This window comes from Elephas maximus, chromosome 3 (assembly GCF_024166365.1).
Source record: "Elephas maximus indicus isolate mEleMax1 chromosome 3, mEleMax1 primary haplotype, whole genome shotgun sequence".
NCBI lineage: Eukaryota > Metazoa > Chordata > Mammalia > Proboscidea > Elephantidae > Elephas > Elephas maximus.
Window position 1 is genome coordinate 122,850,542 of NC_064821.1, and position 22,059 is coordinate 122,872,600.

Sequence of the window (22,059 nt, forward strand, 5' to 3'; positions counted from 1 at the left end):
GACTTCCTCTTGGTCTATGTATAGGTAATGCATGACTTACAATTAAGTCCTCTGGAATTCCCATTCTTTGCAATAATATCCATAATTTGTTATGATCCATACCGTTGAATGCATTTGCATAGTCAATGAAACACAGGTAAACATCTTTCTGGTATTTTCTGCTTTCAGCCAAGATCCATCTGACATCAGCAGTGATACTTCCTGCTCCACATCCTCTTCTGAATCCTGCTTGACTTTCTGGCAGTTCCTGTTGCTGTACTGCTGCAACCATTTTTAATTATCTTCAGCAAAATTTTATTTGCATGTGATATTATTTGATAATTTCAAAGTTCTGTTGGATCACCTTTCTTTGGAATGGGCACATATATGGATCTTTTCTAGTCAGTTGGCCAGGTAGCTGTCTTCTAAATTTCTTGGCATGAGCTAGTGAGCACCTCCAGCACTGCATCCATTTGTTGAAACATCTCAGTTGGAATTCTGTCAGTTCTTGTAGCCGTGTGTTTCACCAATGCCTTCAGTGCATCTTGGACTTCTTCCTTCAATACCATCGGTTCTTGATCATATACTACCTCCCGAAATGGTTGAATGTAATCCAATTCTTTTTAGTACAGTGACTCTTTGTATTCCTTCCATCTTCTTTTGATGCTTCTTGTGTCATTTGATATTTTGTTCATATACTCCTCTGATATTGCAACTCGAGGCTTGAATTTTTTCTTCAGTTCTTTCAGCTTGAGAAATGCTAAGCATTTTGATTTTCTGACTCTAGGTCTTTGCACATGTCATTATAACACTTTGTCTTCTTGAGATGCCCATTGAAATCTTCTGTTCAGCTCTTTTATTTCATCATTTCTTCCATTCACTTTAGCTACTCTACATTTAAGAGCAAGTCTGAGAGTGTCTTCTACATCCATTTTGGTCTTTTCTTTCTCTTCTGTCTTTTTAATCACCTTTTGCTTTCTTCATGTATGATGTCCTTGGTGTCATCCCACAACTCATCTGATCTTCATTAGCATTTAATAATGTGTCAAAGCTATTCTTGAAATGGTCTCCAAATTCAGGTGCGATATACTTAAGGTCATATTTTGGTTCTCGTGGACTTGTTTTAATTTTCTTTAGCTTCAACTTGAACTTGCATATGAGCAATTGGTCTGATCCACAGTGGGCCCCTGGCTTTGTTCTGACTAATGATACTGAACTTCTCCATCATCTCTTTCCACAGATGTAGTCAATTTGATTCCTCTGTTTTCCATCTGGTGTGGTCCATGTGTTTAAAATAATTTTAGTAGAATAAAAAAGGATAGGACTATAAGTAGCTTAATACAGCTACACAGAAAATCAGTTAAGGAATCAAACTCACGAAATAGAGTTTTTTCCAAAAAACACTTTACCAATCTAAATTCATTGATGTTTGTATAAATCTGATCTAAATGTTGGTATTTAGAAACAGAGTCAAAATATCTTCAGATTTAAGTTGGGTCAAAATGCCAGAATTAAAATTGTGGGAGCCAAAAGAGTAAGGTTGAAATAGTCAGTATGCAAAATAGAACACCATCCACTAGGCAAATTTAATATTCGCTCTAGTGCTTCCTATATTTACATACTAAATAAACTAAAACCAGCTAATTTGGTAAATTGAATAAAGTGAGATTAGGGAAAAAAGTAATATTAAGTCATTAGTTTTTGTGCTTTGAAAATTTAAAAAACAGTTGGCTATTTGCTTAGTTCACTACTTCATTTTGAGAATAAAAGCTACTATTTTAAGATTTTAGTTATAAACTGATTCCTGATTGTGTTGTGGAGAATGGACTAAAGTGGAGCAAGAGTTGAAGCATTAAAGACCAGTTAGGAAGCTATTGCAAACTGCAAAAGGGCAGTGTCTTGAATGAAGTGATGCATTGGAGTTGGTGAGGTGTGATGATATATTAGAGATGAGGAAGAGAGTGACAAGAGCAGGTTTAGTAGTATATAAGTTTGGATAAACAAGCCTGTAGCAAGATGGATAATCAGGACTAGAGATAAAAATTTAAGAGTTAACAGCACACTTGTGGCATTTAAACCCACGAGACCAGAGGAAATCACCCAAGGAGAGTAGGGAAAGTGATGATGCAGCCTTGGGGCTCTCCGACATTCAGACTAAGTTTTAGAGACTGGGCAGGGAAGGAGACATCAGAGAGACAGGAGAAAAACCAGGAAAGTGTGGTATCACGGGTGTGGAAAAACCAAGCATTTTAAAAAAAGAGAATGGTTGACTGAGTTGAACACTAATGAGAGAAATTAAGTTGAGGAAGAGAATCTTCCATTGCAGAGGCAAGAACTTGAAATTAAAAGCTGTTTTATGAAATAGTGTAGATAAAATCCTACTCAATGTAGGTCAATGAGAGAATGATCAGTTGCCATCGAATCAATTCCAACTCATGGCTACCCCTTATGTGTCAGAACAGAACTATACTCATAAGCTTTTCAATAGCTCATTTTTCAGAAGTAGGTCACTTGCCCTTTCTTCCAAGGTACCTCTGAGTGGACTGAAAAAATCATCCTTTAGATCTGCAACCAAACGCATTAACCATTTTCACCAACCAAGGAATTCAAATGAAAGAACAGGAGGGAAGAGAGTGAAATTTGTGCTCACAGAACAATTTTTTTGAGTTTTCTGTGAGAGAAAGAGAAGAAATACAGTGGCAATTGGAGGATGATGAGGGGTCAAGGGAGGCTTTTCTTAATTCAAGTGGCTGGTATTAAGGCATGTTTATATGCAGCAAATGGTGCAGGAGGGAGAGTTAACTGCAGAAGCAAAGCCCTTGTGTAGGCAGCACTGAGGTAGGAACTGCCCTCTGAAAGGATCAAACCTCTTCTTTGTAAGAGAAGAGCAGGTGGAACACAGGAGAACAAGTCACTGGCTTCTCTGGCCTTGGCTTCTTTGGGACAGAACACTGGTGAACATTTTCTACAGGTTAATCTCAACAATACTCCAATTCTCCTGAGCTCACCCATGTTGTTAAAGGTCATTTTAAGCTTTCTTTAACATCAGGTTCTTAAAAAGAAAGGCAAATGAACCAGAAATAAAAGGCATTTTTAAAGATAGTACCAGTCACCCAGCCCACCTGTAAATCTTGTTTACTCCTTCACCCCTAACCCTTGGAGTGTTTCCTCCTTGTATGTATGTGCTTTCAAGGGATCCAAAACCAACAGTTTCTCCTGGGCCATGATACAGTAGCAATGTCTCCCATATATATCTCCCCTGGAGAATGAACATTGCATAGAGTCTCAAGGCAATATCCTATTTTAGACTTTTTGTCTTTCTGCAACTCCTATCCACTCAAGAGTGGTCCCTCTCTCCTTAGGTTATTATAGCAGAAGAGGGTTGCTTATTTCTCACTGGCTCATTTATCTCACAAATCTTGTCAGAAAGATGAAGATTTTTTTCTTATGCCTAATTACTTAATCTTAATTAAGAAGACAAAGCTTATGAATTAAAGCATTCTCAGATCATACTGAGCAATAAAATATTATTTTGATTTATGACGCATTTTGACTCAAAATAAATCACTAACAGACTTACAATGGCTCAAAAAGGCTTGGCTTCTACTTTTTTCCAAGGTGGGAAAAAAAACATCTGCTGGTACAGTTTTTCACCTTTTTATTCCAAACTCTAAGGTTAGATAATCACAAAAAGAAATTTACAAAATAGACTCTATAAAAGGTTACATTACGAACTTTTCTATATGATAGGATCATATGTGATCAGATAACATAATCTATGTGAAGACATTGTGAAAACTGTAAAATGCTATGTAAGTCAAAGAACAAACAATAGAATCTAAATAGTTAAAATTAGAGTAATACATAAGAGTCAATAAAGAGGTTTGAGAAAAGAGGCAGGAAGTACATTATATGATAATCATTTTAATTGAGGATTTGGGATCCAAGTACCATTGGAAACTATAGTGAAAAAGTACTTATTTGAATATTCCAGGGGCAATGAGAGTGCATAAAGGAAGACAATTCTTGAAGTCAGTGCTTCTTTAACTTTCATGTGTATCAGAAACTATAGTGAAAAAGTACTTATTTGAATATTCCAGGGGCAATGAGAGTGCATAAAGGAAGACAATTCTTGAAGTCAGTGCTTCTTTAACTTTCATGTGTATCAGAATCACCTGAGGATCTTAAAATGTAGATTCTGATTCAGTAAGTCTGGAGCAGAGCATGAATTCTACACGTCTGACAAGCTCTCCCAGGTGATGCCCATGCTGCTGGTCCACAGACCACACTGAGAAGCAAGATGCCACTGCATGGGGCTGAGGAAAGAGCCAGCTGTTGCAAAAAGAAGACTCAGAGTGTCATAGAATAGCCACATGCCTGACTGTGGAAGTCTTTACCCAAAAGGGAAATTTGAACAAGGCTGATAGTCGTCAAAGACATAAACTGAGATGGAAGAATGGGAAGAAAACAAGGAATATGGGCTGAACTAGGATAATAAACCATCGGTAGCCACATGGTATTCTTCCTGGTGATTCTTTTGTAACTCCAGAGAGGGAAGTGCTGAGGAAAGACAGTTCATACACTTAGAAGAGGAACTTACAGGCCTTCAATCAGCAATTATTCTTTACCTAATGAATGTTGAAGTGTTCCCAGATTTTAGGGAATCATACATTTCTTAGCAGACAGAGTGTCATGAAGGATTCTTAGAGTAACTTAATACCTAACACTTAGATTTTGACTTACCAAAATTGCAGTCCTCTAAGGGAGTGGCTCTTGATTCTAGGAAAAAGCACAGGGGCAAATCTTCATTTCAGAAGCAGGGGTATTTGACCCAGGAGCTCTATAACCATCTCTCCCTGCCATAAATCCTAGTTCTTAGACTTTCACACACAGAATAACACAGGGTCAGTTGGACTGCTGAACTAATACTTAATACTGAAAGCCACCGATAGTGAGCAATTAATCTTAGGTTCAAGAAAGAATTGCACAAAAGTGCTGAAAGTAACGGGTTTTGGAGTAGAGGAATAAAACTGTTAATTCTTCCATTTTCATCCATGCCTTGTACAATGTAGGTGCTTTTAAAGACTTGAAAAATCCAGCATCAGGGAATGAAGCACTTTACTTTCACTTTACTTAACTGCTTAGCCTTCAGAAGACACATTAGTCATGAAAAGCTTAATATGCATTAAATACCTTTAATTACAAGTAGAACAGCCAGTGTAGACGAGGGAAAAGAGAACATTCTAATTCAGCAGCCACACTTTAATCACATTGCATGTAGCATTTTGCATTAACAGAAGCTCCCATGTGGTCGCTCTTAATGTAGCTTATTCCATTTGGAAGGTACAAATTATGGTTGTACTTTGGGGAAAAAAGGGTGTCATGATCTATAAAAAACAATAAGTACCCCAAGGCTTCAAGCTTTAAAAAAAAAACCACGCATATGTTAAACACAAACATTAATACTTTCTATGAACACCTCATTTTCTGGTGCTTTATTAGACTTACCAACCAACTCAATCAGAACTTGCCAATAACTAAAGCTATTGAAAATAATTCCTTCTATAACCTGATGGGTGAAAATTACAGCAGCTGGTCTAAGCATTGATACTTCTAATCAATTTAATTAATAACAGTAAATCATTGAAAGTCAGAGTTGAGATCAAGATTCCAGGGAAAATCTTTTAAATAGGGAATAATAACTCCATCTCAGCAGCTGGCTCAAAGAGTTTTTGTGACAATTTAATGAGTTAATATATGTTACATATTAGATCCTTAAGAAATATTAGATATTGTTATTATATATGTGTAGAGGGGAAAAGACTAGAATGAATGATATTAAAATGCTAACAGCAAGTAGGCTGAAAAAAATAAGATTCTAGGGAAAGGAAACATTTGTAAACTGTTTGGGAATGATAATAATAATGAGAATAACTACGAATTTTTGGAAGCAGGGCCAAGATGGCGGAGCAGTCAGACTTCCAGTGAACCCTCTTACAACAAAGACCAGAAAAAAAACAAGTGAAATGATTATATATATGACAAGCTAGGAGCCCTGAACATCAAAGGCAAAGTTAGAAAACAGGCTGCACGGATGAGGAGGAAGAGATGGTTCAGAAGTGGCAAGGAGTTGCCAGACCTGAATCGCAGTGAACCCTCAGGCACCATTCCCTGGAGCGACCACGACAGGGCTGCCAGTAGCATTCCAGATGTGGTTTGCTCAGGGAGAGACAGCGAGCCACAGTCTACTCACACCTCTGGAACCAGAGAATGGAGCTCTCGGCAAAAGCTAAATACTTGTGTTTATCTTACCATGCCCCCAGCCCCCAAGCTGGCCTCAGTGGGTGTCAATTTTCCAGGGCCTGAGATAGCTCCTGCTGCGTGCTCTGAGCCATTCTGCTGGCCTTGGAGAAGGAATACGTTCACAACTAGAGGTAAACATAATCTGCCAGCTCTGCTAAGCTGGGGAGCACAAGAAAAAAGCAGCTCTTGTCCAGACACAAACGGTATGCCAACTTTCAATATATTTCACCCCTGCATGGACCTGTGTGGGCTTATTTCAGGAGAAAAGGCCTTTGTTGGCAGACTGCAATTGTTTCAGCTGTGCGGAAGAGGTGAGTGTTTGATGTTTGACACTGCTTTACCTATTAAACAGGGTACTCACCTACCCATATCAGGGGCCTAAGGACTGGTGGCTCCACCCACATCACCTAGCCACCCACAACAGGGGTCCAAGGATAAATGGTATCTTCCAGTCCTTACAACCAGAAGCATTCAGTGCCCATAGTCTGGCTGTAGAACCCACCCATCTATGCGCTCTAGGGAACAGTGATACACTTTCCTCACAGACACTCAGGGATGGTTGTCAGCCCCCTGCCTTGTTTGGAGCATGACCCTTGCTGCAACCAGATACCTGTACCTATACCAAACACCCCTGCCCCTCTAAGACTGAAAGACAGAACCTCTACCACGCACTTAATGAGCAACTACCTAGACACCTGAGCTGCATCCGTACAAGAAAAGTGAATGGACTCCTAGTCTCAAATACCTGGTAACAGCTCTAGACATTTGGTGACAGGACATTAGAGCTTCAAAGGTGAAAATAATCAAGCTAGCTCACTCAACCAGCCTGTTTGGGTGTATCAAAATAAAATAAAGCAAGAAACTAGGATACAGTAAACAAACATAATATAAACTAATACAATAATTTATAGGTGGCCTGGAGACAAAAGTCAATGTCAAATCACGTAAAGAAGCAGACCATGATCGCTTCAACAAGCTCTAAAAACAAGGAATCAAGGAATCTTCCAGAAGAAGGTGTCTTCCAGGAATTACCAGATGCAGAATACAAAGGATTAATATACAGAACTCTTCAAGACATCCGGAACAAGATCAGGCAAAATGCAGAGCAAGCCAATTAACACACATATAAAGCAGTTGAAAAAATTAAAAAAGTTATTCAAGAAGATAATGAAAAATTTAATAAGCTGCAAGAATCCATAGAGAGACAGCAATCAGAAATTCAGAAGATTAACAATAAGGTTACAGAATTAGACAACTCAATAGAAAGTCAGAGGAGCAGAACTGAGGAAGTGGAAGGCAGAATTAGTGAGATTGAAGATTAAACACTTGGCACCAATATATTTGAAGAAAAATCAGATAAAAGAATTAAAAAAATGAAGAAACCCTAAGAATTATGGGGGACTGTATCAAGAGGAATAACCTATGAGTGATTGGAGTACCAGAAGAGGAAGGGATAACAGAAAAAACAGAGAGAATTGTTGAAGATTTGTTGGCAGAAAACTTCCCTGATATCGTGAAAGATAAGAAGATATCTATCCAAGATGCTCATGGAACTCCACATAAGGTAGATCTCAAAAGAAAGTCACCAAGACATATCATAATCAAACTTGCCAAAACCAAAGATAAAGAGAGAATTTTCAGAGCATCTGGGGATAAACAAAAGTCACCTACAAAGGAGAGTCAATAAGAATAAGCACAGACTACTTGGCAGAAACCATACAGGCAGGAAGGCAATGGGATGACTTATACAAAGCATTGAAGGAAAAAAATTGCCAGTCAAGAATCATATGTCCAGCAAAACTATCTCTCAAATATGAAGGTGAAATGAGGACATTTCCAGATAAACAGAAGTTTAGGGAATTCATAAAAACCAAACCAAAACTACAAGAAATAGTAAAGGGAGTTCTTTGGGTAGAAAATCAATAATATCAGATGACTAGAACACAGGACAGAGCAACCAGATGTCATGCCAGATGGGGAAATCAAAAAAATAAACCAAGATTTAAAAAACGCTCAAAACAGGAAATCAGCGATGCCAATATGTAAAAGAAGGAAACATTAAAACAATAAAGAGGGACTAAGAAATGTGGTCATAGATCTTTCCATATGGAGAGGAAGACAAGGCAATATAAAAAAATAAAAGTTAGGTCTAAACTTAGAAAAACAGGGGGGAAAATTAAGGTAACCACAAAGGAGACTAACAATCCTACTCATCAAAATGAAATACAAGAAAAAAGTAGAGAATCAGCAAAAATGAACAAGAGGAAAAGACAATATATAAACATAAACTACTACACAAAAAATTAAGTGGAAAAAAGAAACTGTCAACAACACACAAAAAAAGATGTCAAAATGACAGCAATAAGCTCATACCTATCCATAATTACGCAGACTGTAACTGGACTAAATTCACCAGTAAAGAGACAGAGAGTGGCAGAATGGATTAAAAAACACAATCCATCTATATGCTGCCTACAAGAGACACATCTTAGACTTAGAGAAACAAACTAAAATTCAAAGGATAAAAAAAAAATATATCAAGCAAAGAACAATCCAAAAAGAGCAGGAGTGGCAGTATTAATTTCTGACAAAATATATTTTAAAGTTAAATCTACTACAAAGGATAAGGAAGGACACAATATAATGATTAAAGGGACAATATGCCAGGAGGATATAGCCATACTAAATATTTATTGCATCCAATGACAAGGCTTCAAGACACATAAAACGAGCTCCAGCAACATTGAAAAGTGAGACAGCTCCACAATAATAGTAGGAGACTTCAACACGCCACTTTTGGTGAAGGGCAGGACATTCAGAAAGAAGCTTGATAAAGACATGGAAGGTCTAAATGCCAGAATCAACCAACCTGACCTCATAGACATATACAAAACACTCCACCCAACAGCAGCCAAGTATACTTTCTTTTCCAGCACACATGGAACATTCTCTAGAATAGACCACATACTACATTATAAAGCAAGCCTTCAAGAATCCAAAATATCAAAATATTGCAAAGCATCTTCTCTGACCATAAGGACATAAAAGTGGAAATCAATAACAGGAAAAGCAGGGAAAAGAAATCAAACACTTGGAAACTGAACAATACCCTGCTTAAAAACGACTGGGTTATAGAAGACATAAAGGATGGAATAAGGAAATTCATAGAATCCAATGAGAACGAAAATACTTCCTATCAGAACCTTTGGGACACAGCTAAAACAGTGCTCAGAGGTCAATTTGGATCAATAAATGTATACATATAAAAAGAAGAAAGGGCCAAAATCAAAGAACTATCCCTACAATGTGAACAAATAGAAACAGAGCAACAAAAGCAACCCTCAGGCACCAGAAGAAAACAAATAATAAAAATCAGAGCAGAATTAAATGAAATAGAGAACAGAAAAACAACTGAAAAAGTTAGCATGACCAAAAGCTGGTTCTTTAAAAAAATGAACAAAATTGATAAACCATTGGCTAAACGGACAAAAGAAAAACAGGAGAGGAAGCAAATAAACCAAATAAGAAATGAGATGGGCCGTATCACAACAGACACAACTGAAATTAAAAGAATCATATCAGATTACTATGAAAAATTGTACTCTAACAAATTTGAAAACTTAGAAGAAATGGGTGAATTTCTAGAAACACACTACCTACCTAAACTAACTCATACAGAGGTAAACAGTTAAATAAACCCATAACAAAAGAAAAGGTTGAAAAGCTAATTAAAAAACTCCCAAGAAAAAAAAAAAAAACCCTGGCCTAGATGGCTTCACTGGAGAGCCCTACCAAACTTCCAGAGAAGAGTTAATACCACTACTACTAAAGGTATTTCAGAAAAGGATGGAAGACTCCCAAACTCATTCTATGAAGCCAGCATATCCCTGACACCAAAACCAGGTAAAAAAAAAAAAAAAGACACCACAAAAGAAGAAAAGTGCAAACATATATCCCTCATGAACTTAGATGCAAAAATCTTCAACAAAATTCTAGCCAATAGAACTCAACACCACATTAAAAAAATAATTCACCATGACCAAGTGGGATTCATATCAGGTATGGAAGGATGGTTCAATGTCAGAAAAACAATTATTATAATCCATTATATAAATAGCAACCCTATAGGTTGCTATGAGTCAGAATCAACTCGATGGCACTGGGTTTTTTTTTTTTTTTTTGGTATTATATAAATGAAACAAAAGACAAGAACCACGTGATTTTATCAATTGATGCAGAAAAGGCATTTGACTAAGTCCAACACACATTCGTGATAAAAACTCTCAGCAAAATAGGAATAGAAGGAAAATTCCTTACCATAATAAAGGGCATTTATACAAAGCCAATAGCCAACATTGTCCTAAATGAAGAGACTCTGAAAGCATTCCCCTTGAGAACGGGAACCAAACAAGGATGTGCTTTATCACCACTCTTATTCAACATTGTGCTGGAGGTCCTAGCCAGAGTAATTAGGCTAGATAAAGAAATACAGGGCACCCAGACTGGCAAGGAAGAAGTAAATTATCTACATTTGCAGGTGACATGATTTTATACACAGAAAATCCTAAAGAATCCTCAAGAAAACTACTGAATCTAATAGAAGAGTTCAGCTGACTATTGTGATACAAGTTAGACATATAAAAATTAGTTGGATTCCTCTACACCAACAGAAACAACATCAAAGAGGAAATCACCAAATCAATACCATTTACGGTAGCCTTTTTTTTTTTCCAAGAAGATAAAACACTTAGGGATAAATCTTACCACTGACCTAGAAGTCCTATACAAAGAAAGCTACAAGACACTACTGCAAGAAACCAAAAGAGACCTACGTAAGTGGAAAAACATACCTTGTTCATGGATAGGAAGACTCAACATTGTAAAAATGTCTATTCTACCAAAAGCAATCTATAGATACAATGCAATTCCGATCCAAATTCCAAAGACATTTTTTAATGAGGTAGAGAAACAAATCACCAATTTCATATGGAAGGGAAAGAGGCCCAGAATAAGTAAAGCACTAGTAAAAAAGAACAAAGGGGGAGGCCTCACACTACCTGATTTTAGAACCTATTATACCACCACAGTAATCAAAATAGCCTAGTACTGGTATAACAACAGGTACATAGACCAATGGAACACAATTGAGAATCCAGACATAAATCCATCCACATATGAGCCGTTGGTATTTGACAAAGTCCCCAAAGCAGTTAAATGGGGAAAAGACAGTCTTTTTAACAAATGGTGCTGGCATAACTGGATATCCATCTGCAAAAAAATGAAACAAGACCCATACCTCACACCATGCACAACAACTAACTCAAAATGGGTCAACGACCTGAATATAAAATCTAAAACAATAAAGATCAAAGAAGAAAAAATAGGGACAACACTGGGAGCCCTAATACATGGCATAAACAGTATACAAAACATTACTAACAATGCACAAACACCAGAAGAGAAACTAGAAAACTGGGAGCTCTTAAAAATCAAACACCTATGCTTATCCAAAGACTTCACCAAAAGAGTAAAAAGATTAACTACAGACTCGGAAAAAGTTTTTAGCTATGACGTTTCTGATCAGCATCTGATCTCTAAAATCTGCATGATTCTGCAAAAACTCAACTACAAAAAGACAAATAACCCAGTTGAAAAATGGGCAAAGGATATGAACAGGCACTTCACTAAAGAAGACATTCAGGTAGCTAACAGATACATGAGGAAATGCTCACGATCATTAGCCATTAGAGAAAGGCAAATCAAAACTTCAATGAAATTTTATCTCATTCAACAAGGCTGGCATTAATCCAAGAAACACAAAATAATTAATGTTGGAGAGGTTGTGGAGAGACTGGAACACTTATACACTGCTGGTGGGAATGTAAAATGGTACAACTACTTATGAAATCAATTTGGCACTTCCTTTAAAAACTAGAAGTAGAATTACCATAGGATCCAGCAATCCCACTCCTTGGCATACATCCTAGAGAATTAAGAGCCTTTACATGAACGGATATATGTACACTCATGTTCATTGCAGCACTGTTTACAATAGCAAAAAGATGGAAGCAACGAAGATGCCCACCAATGGATGAATGGATAAATAAATTATGGTATATTCACACTATGGGATATTAAGCATTGATAAAGAACAACGATGAGTCTGTGAAATGTTTCATAACATGGAGGAATCTGGAAGGCATTATGCTGAGCAAAATTAGTCAGTTGCAAAAGGACAAATATTGTAGGACACCACTATAATAAGAACTCGAGAAATAGTTTAAACAGAGAAGAAAATATTCTTTGACAGTTACGAGAGTGGGGAGGAAGGGATGTGGTATTCACTATTTAGATAGTAGACAGGAAGTAATTTAGGTGAAAGGAAAGACAACACACAATACAGGTGAGGTTAGTACAACTGGTCTAAACCAAAAGCAAAGAAGTTTCCTGAATAAACGGAATGCTTTGAAGGCCAGTGTAGCAGGGAAGAAGGTTTGGGGCCCATGGTTTCAGAGGACAGCTAGGTCAATTGGCATAATAAAATCTATTAAGAAAACATTCTGCATCCCACTTTGGAGAGTGGTGTCTGGGGTCTTAAACACTAGCAAGTGGCCATCTAAGATGCATTAATTCACTTCAACCCACCAGGAGCAAAGGAGAATGAAGAACACCAAAGACACAAGGTAATTATGAGCCCAAGAGACAGAAAGGACCACATAAATGAGAGATGACATTAGCCCGACAGCAGAAGAACTAGATGGTGCCTGGCTACAACTGATGGCTACCCTGACAGGGAACACAACAGAGAATCCTGAAGGAGCAGGAGAGCAGTGGGATGCAGGCCTCAAATTCCCCTAAAAAGGCCAGACTTAATGGCCTGACTGAGACTTGGACCCCAGTGTTTATGGTCCCCAGTCCTTCTGTTAGCCCAAGACAGAACCATTCCCAAAGCCAACTCTTCAGACAGGGGCTAGACTGGACTATAAGATAGAAAATGATACTGGTGAGGGGTGAGCTTCTTGTCTCAAGTAGACACATGAGACTATGTGGGCAGCTCCTGTCTGGAGGGGAGATGAGAAGGCAGAGGGGGACAGGAGCTGGCTGAATGGACACGGAAATACAGGGTGGAGAGAAGGAGAGTACTGTCTCATTAGGGGGAGAGCAACTAGGAGTACATAGCAAGGTGTATGTAAATTTGTGTATGTGAGACTGACTTGATTTGTAAACTTAAAGCACAATAAAAATTAAAAAATTTAAAAAGGAAAGTAACTGCCAATTTTTGAACACTAGGTGCTGTCCTTCACCTACATTTTCTCATTTGATCTTCAGAACAAACCTGTGCTGCAGTTACAATCATTAGTCCTCTTTTAAAAATAAAAAGCTGGGGCTCAAAGAGGCAGCATGAAGCCTAGACTCTAACTTAAGACTTACAGCCTAACTTTGCTTAGAGTCACACTGCTAGTAAGTGGAGAATCTGGGACTTGAAGTTAGGTCCATGTAGTTCCAGAGCCCACTTGTAACCAATGCAACTACAAGTCTCTAGGAATATCAAACTTATCACAAAAATAAAGATTATTCCTAAAGTTTTCCAGGACATTTCTCCCCTGTTTTTCCCTCCCCAACCAAAAAATAGCAGCCGTGGCCCACATTTGTTAGTCTCATAAGCATTATTTGACTTCCCATCTCTTTCTTTAGGGACATATAGGTTTTAAATTTACCACTTGAAAAGCCAAATAAAGCCCCCCAAATGTCACTTTAAAAAGGCCATCTCTCAGTGATCTTATTAAAATAGCATCATGTATACAAAAGGCCAGGTGCCTGAGAGGTAGACTGAAATGTTGAGATGCACCACTAACTGCTTCATTCCCACTTCTGGACCCTAAATGACCAGACTCATCTTTAAAATCCCAGATACATATACATACATACGTACATACATATATATATATATACACATAATTGAGGTTTGTAGTCATATTATAAAGTCACGTGTTACAACATTTTTTGTAAAAGGTCCAAAACTATGCCATACACTTCTAATCAAATTTTAGCTCATCCAATAAACGATGATCAGCCTCTGTCTTGAGGCCCGTACTCTGAGCTTCCCTAGCTTCTTCAGCTATATATATACTGATGACCTCCACCTGTAGGCCCCAGCCCATCCTGACTCTGTCCTGGAATGGCAGGACGCACGTCAGTAATCTCAGCCCCAGAAGGTGAGGGAGGAGAAGGGGGAGTTACTGTATACACACTGTAATGTAGGTGCTTCACAGATGTAGTTAAATCTTTACAACAACCATCAATATAAGTGTCTTTATCCCCTTTTTGCAGATGGGGAAAACTGAAACCCAGATGGGAAAGACTGAAAGTACTTGACTAGGGTGGCATGGGCTCACTGTAGAATATTGGTTAAAAAAACAAAACAAAGGAAACAAACAAAGCAGAACCTAGGTGCTGGTCTCCTATTCCCAGGCTGAATACCATACAATATAGTTTTGACTCTTTTCCCTGAGATTTTAAAGAATGAATAAAAAATAAAATCAAAGTTCTATTTTTGGTGTGGTCAATTCACAAGATGGCTAAGCCAACTTTCTGTATAAGCTTATGCCTTTGTCAAAGCTGTTTGTGAGAATGTTCATATCTTATGCAGACTCCTTGTGGTGTGTCCAGCACCTAAAGCCTAGTTATTTTGACCTGGACAAGAGCTGGGAAGACTAGAGTCTAGATGAGAGTTGAGATAATCTCCCTGATATGCATCTTGCCTAGTTGTGTCTAGTGCAGTAAGAACAGTATGAAGTTCAGACAGTGGATTCCGATTTCCTTGTCTTATTCTTGCGCCTTTTACCACCCTTTATTTCCTTTTGATTTATAAACTTGGCAAGTGCTTAGGGTGATGAGGCTTGACCTAGGTGGGGATGGAGGAGGGATGAGTGGAACTAGGTGAGATGGTGTGTGAGTCAAATTCTTACTGCATTAGCCTGGGATGGTATTAAAAAGAACCAGGATCCTAGTTGAGTATTAAACTGAGCATCACTAGCGGTGAGTCAACCAGATATTATGTTTATCCTAAAGTGATACAATAGAGATTATACAGATCCAATAGAGGTTATTCTGGCCCAAAAATGTTGAATAGGAATCCTCCTATCATTTAGATTTAGCCTAACCTGCATTTTATAGGAAAGATAGGAGATAAAGAAAAAAGCTAAACGACATTTCTGGGAAGGGACCAAAGAAATCTAGAAAGTGAAATATTCTGCAGGACAACAGATCAGTGTCAGCATGAAAAGGGACTGTGCTAATCAGAAGGCACTTAAGAGATATAACCATCAGATGCAAGGTCTGACCCTGGATTAGATTCTGGCTTGGACAGAATTCTGTAAAAATATTTTTGGGATACCTGGGGAAATCTAAATATAGTATCAATATTAGATACGATTAACATTTATTGAACTGGAAAGGTAGAGATTGTTAACTAAAAAACGCAGAAAACAAAAGGCACACAGAGCATAATTTCACTCTGGTGAAAAAGAAATACAAATCTGGAGGGAAATATGTTAAGGGTTGTATCTGTGGGTGATTGTAATATGGTACTTAATATATAAATAAATAAAGTTTTTACTTCTATGTATTTTCTAGGTAGCCCTGGTGGCATAGTGGTTAAGAGCTTGACTGCTAACTAAAAGGTTGGCAGTTGAAATCCACCATCTGCTCCTTGGAAACCCTATGGAGCCGTTCTACCCTGTTCTACAGGGTCGCTAAGAGTTGGAATCGACTTGACAGCACATAACAACAACAATGTATTTTCTAACTTCTACAATGTACATAAAACTGCCTTTCTAATAATAAATACTGTAATTAAAAAGAATTAGGGAATATCACCTGTAAGTACTGTGCTCCTTTAAAAAAAGTCATCCGTATGAAACCAAATGGTCAACAATTACTTTAAAACAAAGAAGAGAACATAAGGGGGCACGGAAACTAGATTAATGGAAATGCAACAACCAGAACAAAAATAATGAGAATATTCATGCATTGTGAAGAATGTAACCAATGTCTTTGAACAACTTCCGTAGAAATTGTTAAATGGAAACGTAAACTGCTGTGTAAACCTTTACCAAACACTCAATATTATTAAAAAACAAATAAATAAATAGAAAAGAATCAGGGATTGAAATGGAAGTGCATAATCTTCCTATAGAGCCCATTTCTTAGTACTCAAAATACACAACTAGTAGGTAGAATATTTAGGAATTAAACCCATTGCTGAACATTTTTCAGTATGAGCCTAACTTCTCTCTACCATCTGGATTTCAGGTGTCACAGAGGAGATCAGCACTCATTTAACTTTGAATTGCTCTAGATTCCTGTTACCTGCTTGTTCTTGCCCACTCTTTTGGCCCCATCAGACAGCTTAGGCTTCTGTCTTTATTCCTTTGCTTAGGGCTCCATTTCCCTTTCCTGAGCCTGCTTGTCTTTGGTCCTGAGGGCCTGCTTCTATCTGCCAGACTGGATCCTACCCTCAGGATTCTAACTCCCTGTCTTGAATATGTCAATGAATGGAGAATGCCCAGAGTCATGATGCTGCATTTATCTGAATTTCCAACATCTCTTGATGGCTGGAACCACTGTTTCTGTACCCTGTGGCAAATCAGGCCCACTCTGGTTGCTGACGCTTACCCAAACTGTGCCTGAGCTTGGCAGGCCTATTATACTGTAACGGGCCAGGCAGCTGCTGTCTTGGAGTCAGCCTCTGCGGCTGGCTTCATTTCCTACCCTGTCCTGGCTTTCACTTGCACCCTACTCACATGACCCCTGCTATAGACTCAGCAGTCTATACTCCCAAGACAGATTTGATGCTAAGCCTAAATCATCTGAGAAAGGGGATGGTTATAAACCCCTTACTTAGGGTGAGAATTGGAACCAGGATGTGGGTACAACTATATCCACAGGCCCTTTGATTCCTCCTTAACTTATTTATTCATTTACATTTATTGATCTCCTACTGGGTATCAAATTCTATGCTAGGCAGTGAGAGTACAAAGGTGAAAAAGGGAATCTTACCCTCACTGAGTTGTGTGTAATGTATTAGGACGATAGACATTAAACAAATAAGCACATCAATAATTATTTACTTGCAAATATGATATGATAGGTACAAATGTGATATGCTAGGAGACATATAAGGTATGAGAACAATATTTAATCTGAAATTTAAATGATGAGTAAGAGCTGGCTCAGGAAAAGGGCACAGCATGAGTAAAAAGCCTATCATAGGAAGGAACAAGGCAGCTAAAAGGACCTGAAAGGCAGCCAACATGGCTGAAGCACACTGGGTAAAGGGCTGAGTGATATGAACTGGGGCTGAAAAAAGCAAGAATGGAGGACAAATGGACACACTTGGCTGCCAATTATTCCGCACCTAGATCCCCCATGTACCTGGGGCTGCTGAGTATCACCCGTAACCTTATAAGTTCTTCAGAAAAAGAAACTGTTGCTGGGGTCAAAAAAGTCACAGAATTCTGGGCATGATGATTAGGCATAAGATCAAACAAAGCAGAAATCATTTTCATGTGCATGTGTAACTTTTTTGTTGTTGTTGTTCTAATGGGTCATAACAAATTATGGATAACATTATAAAGACTGGGAATTCCAGAACACTTAACTGTGCTCCTGTGGAACTTGTACACAGACCAAGAGGTAGCCGTTGGAACAGAACAAGGGAATACTGCATAGTTTAAAATTAGGAAAAGTATGCATCAATGTTGTATCATTTCACCATACTTATTCAATCTGTCTTAGCCTGGAAGCTAAGCTGAAACCTGTCTTCCATGGGTGACCCTACTGGTATTTGAATACCAGTGGGAGAGCTTCCACAATCACAGCAACACCCAAGCCCACAGTATACCACAAACTGACAGACACATGGGTGACTAAGACAGACTAGGAAGAAGGACCTGGAAGCCTACTTCTGAAAAAAATTAGCCAGTGAAAACCTTATGAATGACAGCAGAACATTGTCTGATATAATGCCAGAAGATGAGCCCCTTAGGTTGGGAGACACTCCCCAACTGCCTCCTCAAAGTAGAGCCAACCTTAATGATATGGATAGAGTCAAGCTTTGGGGACCTTCATTTGCTGATGTGGCAGGACTCTAAATGAGAAGAAACAGCTGCAAACAGCCATTAATAATCAGAACATGGAATGTATGAAGTATGAATCTAGGAAAATTGGAAATCATCAAAAATGAAATGGAACACATAAACATCCATATCCTAGGTATTAGGGAGGTGAAATGAACTGGTATTGGCCATTTTGAGGACAATCATATGGCCTACTATGCTGAGAATGACAACTTGAAGAGGAATGGTGTTGCATTCATCATCAAAAAGAACATTTCAAGATCTGTCCTGAAGTACAATGCTATCAGTGGTAGGATAATATGCATAAACCTTCCAGAAAGACCAGTTAATACGACTATTATTCAAATTTATGCATCAACCACTAAGGCCAAAGATGAAGAAATTGAAGATTTTTACCAGCTTCAGCCATCTGAAATTGATCAAACATGCAATCAGAATGCGTTGATAATTACTGGTGATTGGAATGCAAATGTTGGGAACAGAGAAGAAGGATCGGTACTTGGAAACTATGGCCTTGAGGATAAAAATGATGCTGGAGATTGCATGACATAATTTTGCAAGACCAACAACTTCTTCTTTGCAAACACCTTTCTTCATCAACATAAATGGCAACTATATACATGGACCTCACCAGATAGAATACACAGGAATCAAATTGAATACATCTATGGAAGACATGATGGAAAAGCTCAATATCATCAGTCAGAACAAAGCCAGGGGCTGACTATGGAACAGACCACCAATTGCTCGTATGAAAGTTCAAGTTGAAGCTGAGGCAAATTAGAAAAAGTCCACTAGAGCCAAAGTACGACCTTAAGTATATCCCACCTGAATTTAGAGACCATCTCAAGAATAGATTTGACACATTCAACACCAATGACCAAACTCCAGAGGAGCTATGGAAATACATCAAGGACATCATACATGAAGAAAGCAAGAGGTCATTAAAAAGACAGGAAAGAGAAAAGACCAAAATGGATGTGAGAAGAGGCTATGAAAGTTGCTCTTGAATGTCAAGAAGCTAAAGCGAAGGGAAGAGCTGAACAGGATTTCAAAAGTAGGCTCAAGAAGACGAAGTAAAGTGTTATAACAACATGTGCAAAGACCTGGAGATAGAAAACCAAAAAGGAAGAATATGCTCGACATTTCTCAAGCTGAAGGAAGTGAAGAAAAAATTCAAGCCTCGAGTTGCAATATTGAAGAGGGAAATATTAAAAGATGCAGGAAGCATCAAAAGAAGACAGAAGGAATACACAGAGTCACTATACCAAACAGAATTGGTCAACATTTAACCATTTCAGGAGGTAACATATGATCAGGAACTGATGGTACTGAAGGAAGAAGTCCAAGCTGCACTGAAGGCATTGGCAAAAAACAAGGGTCCAGGAATTGACAGAATACCAACTGAGATTTTTCAACAAATAGATGCAGTGCTGGATGTGCTCACTCCTCTATGCCAAGAAATTTGGAAGACAGCTACTTGGTCAACCAGCTGGGAGAGATCCATATTTATGCCTATTCCAAAGAAAGATGATCCAGTCGAATGTAGAAATTAACAGACAATATCATTAATATCACACACAAGTAAAACTTTGCTGAAGATCATTCAAAAGTGGCTGCACTAGTGTATCAACACGGAACTGATAGAATTTCAAGCTGGATTCAGAAGAGGACATGGAACGAGGGATATCAGTGCTGATGTCAGATGAATCCTTGCTGAAAGAAGAGAACACCAAAAGGTGTTTACCTGTGTTTTATTAACTATGCAAAGGCATTCAACTGTTTGGATCATAACAAATTATGGATAACATAAAGAATGGGAATTCCAGAACACTTAATTGTGTTCATGAGGAAACTGTACATAGATCAAGAGTCAGTCTTTAAAACAGAACAAGGGGATACTGAGTGGTTTAAAGTCAGGAAAGGTGTGTGTCAGGGTTGTATCCGTTTACCATACCTTTCCAATTTGTATGCTGAGCAACTACTCCAAGAAGCTGGAGTCTATGAAGAACAGGGCATCAGGATTGGAGGTTGTTAAACCTGTGCTATGCAGATGACACAGCCTTGCTTGCTGAAAGTGAAGAGGACTTGAAGCACTTACTGATGAAGATCAAAGATTACAGCCTTTGTGTGAATTACACCACAACATAAGGAAAACAAAAATTCCCGCAACTGGACCAATAAGCAACATCATGATAAATGGACAAAATATTGAAGTTGTCAAGGATTTCATTTTACTTGTATCCACAACCAGTGCTCATGGAAGCAGCAGTCAAGAAATGAAATGTTACATTGGGCATATCTGCTGCAAAAGACCTCTTTAATGTATTCAAAAGCAAAGATGTCATCCTGAAGACTAAGGTGCACCTGACCCAAGCCATGGTGTTTTCAATCGCCTCGTATGCGTACAAAAGCTGGACAGTGAATAAGGAAGACCAAAGAAGAATTGATGCCTTTGAATGTGGTGTTGGTGAAGAAAATTAAATATACCGTGGACTGCCAGAAGAATGAACAAATCTGTCTTGGAAGAAGTACCACCGGAATATTCCTTAGATGCAAGGATTGTGAGACTATGTCTCACATACTTTGGACGTGTTATCAGGAGGGAACAATCTCTGGAAAAGGACATCATGCTTGGTCAAGTAGAGGGTCAGTGGGTGGAACAGAGGAAGACTTTCAACTAGATGGATTGACTCAGTGGCTGCAACAATGGGCTCAAGCATAACAATGATTATGATGATGGTGCAGGACATGAGGCACGAAAAAGTATTTTGTTCTGTTGTAGATAGGGTTGCTATGAGTCAGGACCAACTTGATGACACCTAACAAGTAGATACAAAGAAAAATGTAGCTGAGTTAGAGAAGGCCCAGAGAAAGCCCCAGGGAATGCAGAAACAATAGTCAGCATTCCTGATTCATTCCACTACCTTAGCTTAAGCACCTTAGGGTTGAAGAGGAAGGGACTTTCAAGTGTGATGAGGCCAGAAGAAGCCTCAAGCTAAATATGGCTTATGAAGTGGGTTAGGCAAATTTTGTTCATGTCAAGATGCTGGTCAGTTCCCCAACCTTCAAGAGACATCCGAACAATTCAGGTTAGCCTAATGACCACTTCACAGATTTTTCTGCTTTTGGAAAATGTCCAATTATGTTTTACCCTTTAAATCTCAGAAGCAAAATAGTAGCCATACTTAAGCCCAGGTAGTAGGCAAAAAGGAGAGAAAAGGCACAAATTGAATGACCATGAATTGCAGGTATCTGATATACTGGAGATAGGAAAAGGATGAAAACAGGTGAAAGTGAAGGCTTCTTTCTCAGTCATTGACCCATAACAGAGTTCAAGCACCACACACAAAGAGAAAAGGGCCATAATTCTCAAAGAAAAACCAGAAAACTCAAGTATGGCTTGGGGTATGCAAAGGGGGAGGGGAAGGAGAGGAAAATAAAGACAAGTAGAGAAAGATCATTATATATGCACAGATACACACTTAGAAGAACATTTTTTCCTGGAATATTTTTCCATCTTTATTCTGGAACAGCTGTCACACCATAATGATATCTTTTGTTGTAGTTGCTTTTGTTGCCATGGGAGTTTAGGATACGTGCCAAAATACAATTGTTAATTCAATGTAGCCCTTAT

General features: G+C 38.4%; 1 protein-coding gene across 4 annotated transcripts in view; it reads right to left on the reverse strand.

The window, feature by feature from the left end:
* Nucleotides 1–22,059, reverse strand: part of SLC44A5 (solute carrier family 44 member 5) — a 521,479-nt gene that overhangs the window by 221,996 nt on the left and 277,424 nt on the right. For 2 of the 4 annotated variants that reach the window (XM_049875596.1, XM_049875592.1), the window contains exon 2: nt 4,723–4,758. The exons of the other annotated variants lie outside the window; for them this stretch is intronic. In XM_049875596.1, the coding sequence (XP_049731553.1) occupies nt 4,723–4,758 (36 nt within the window). The remainder of the gene's footprint in view (nt 1–4,722; nt 4,759–22,059) is intronic. 4 annotated transcript variants of the gene reach the window in all.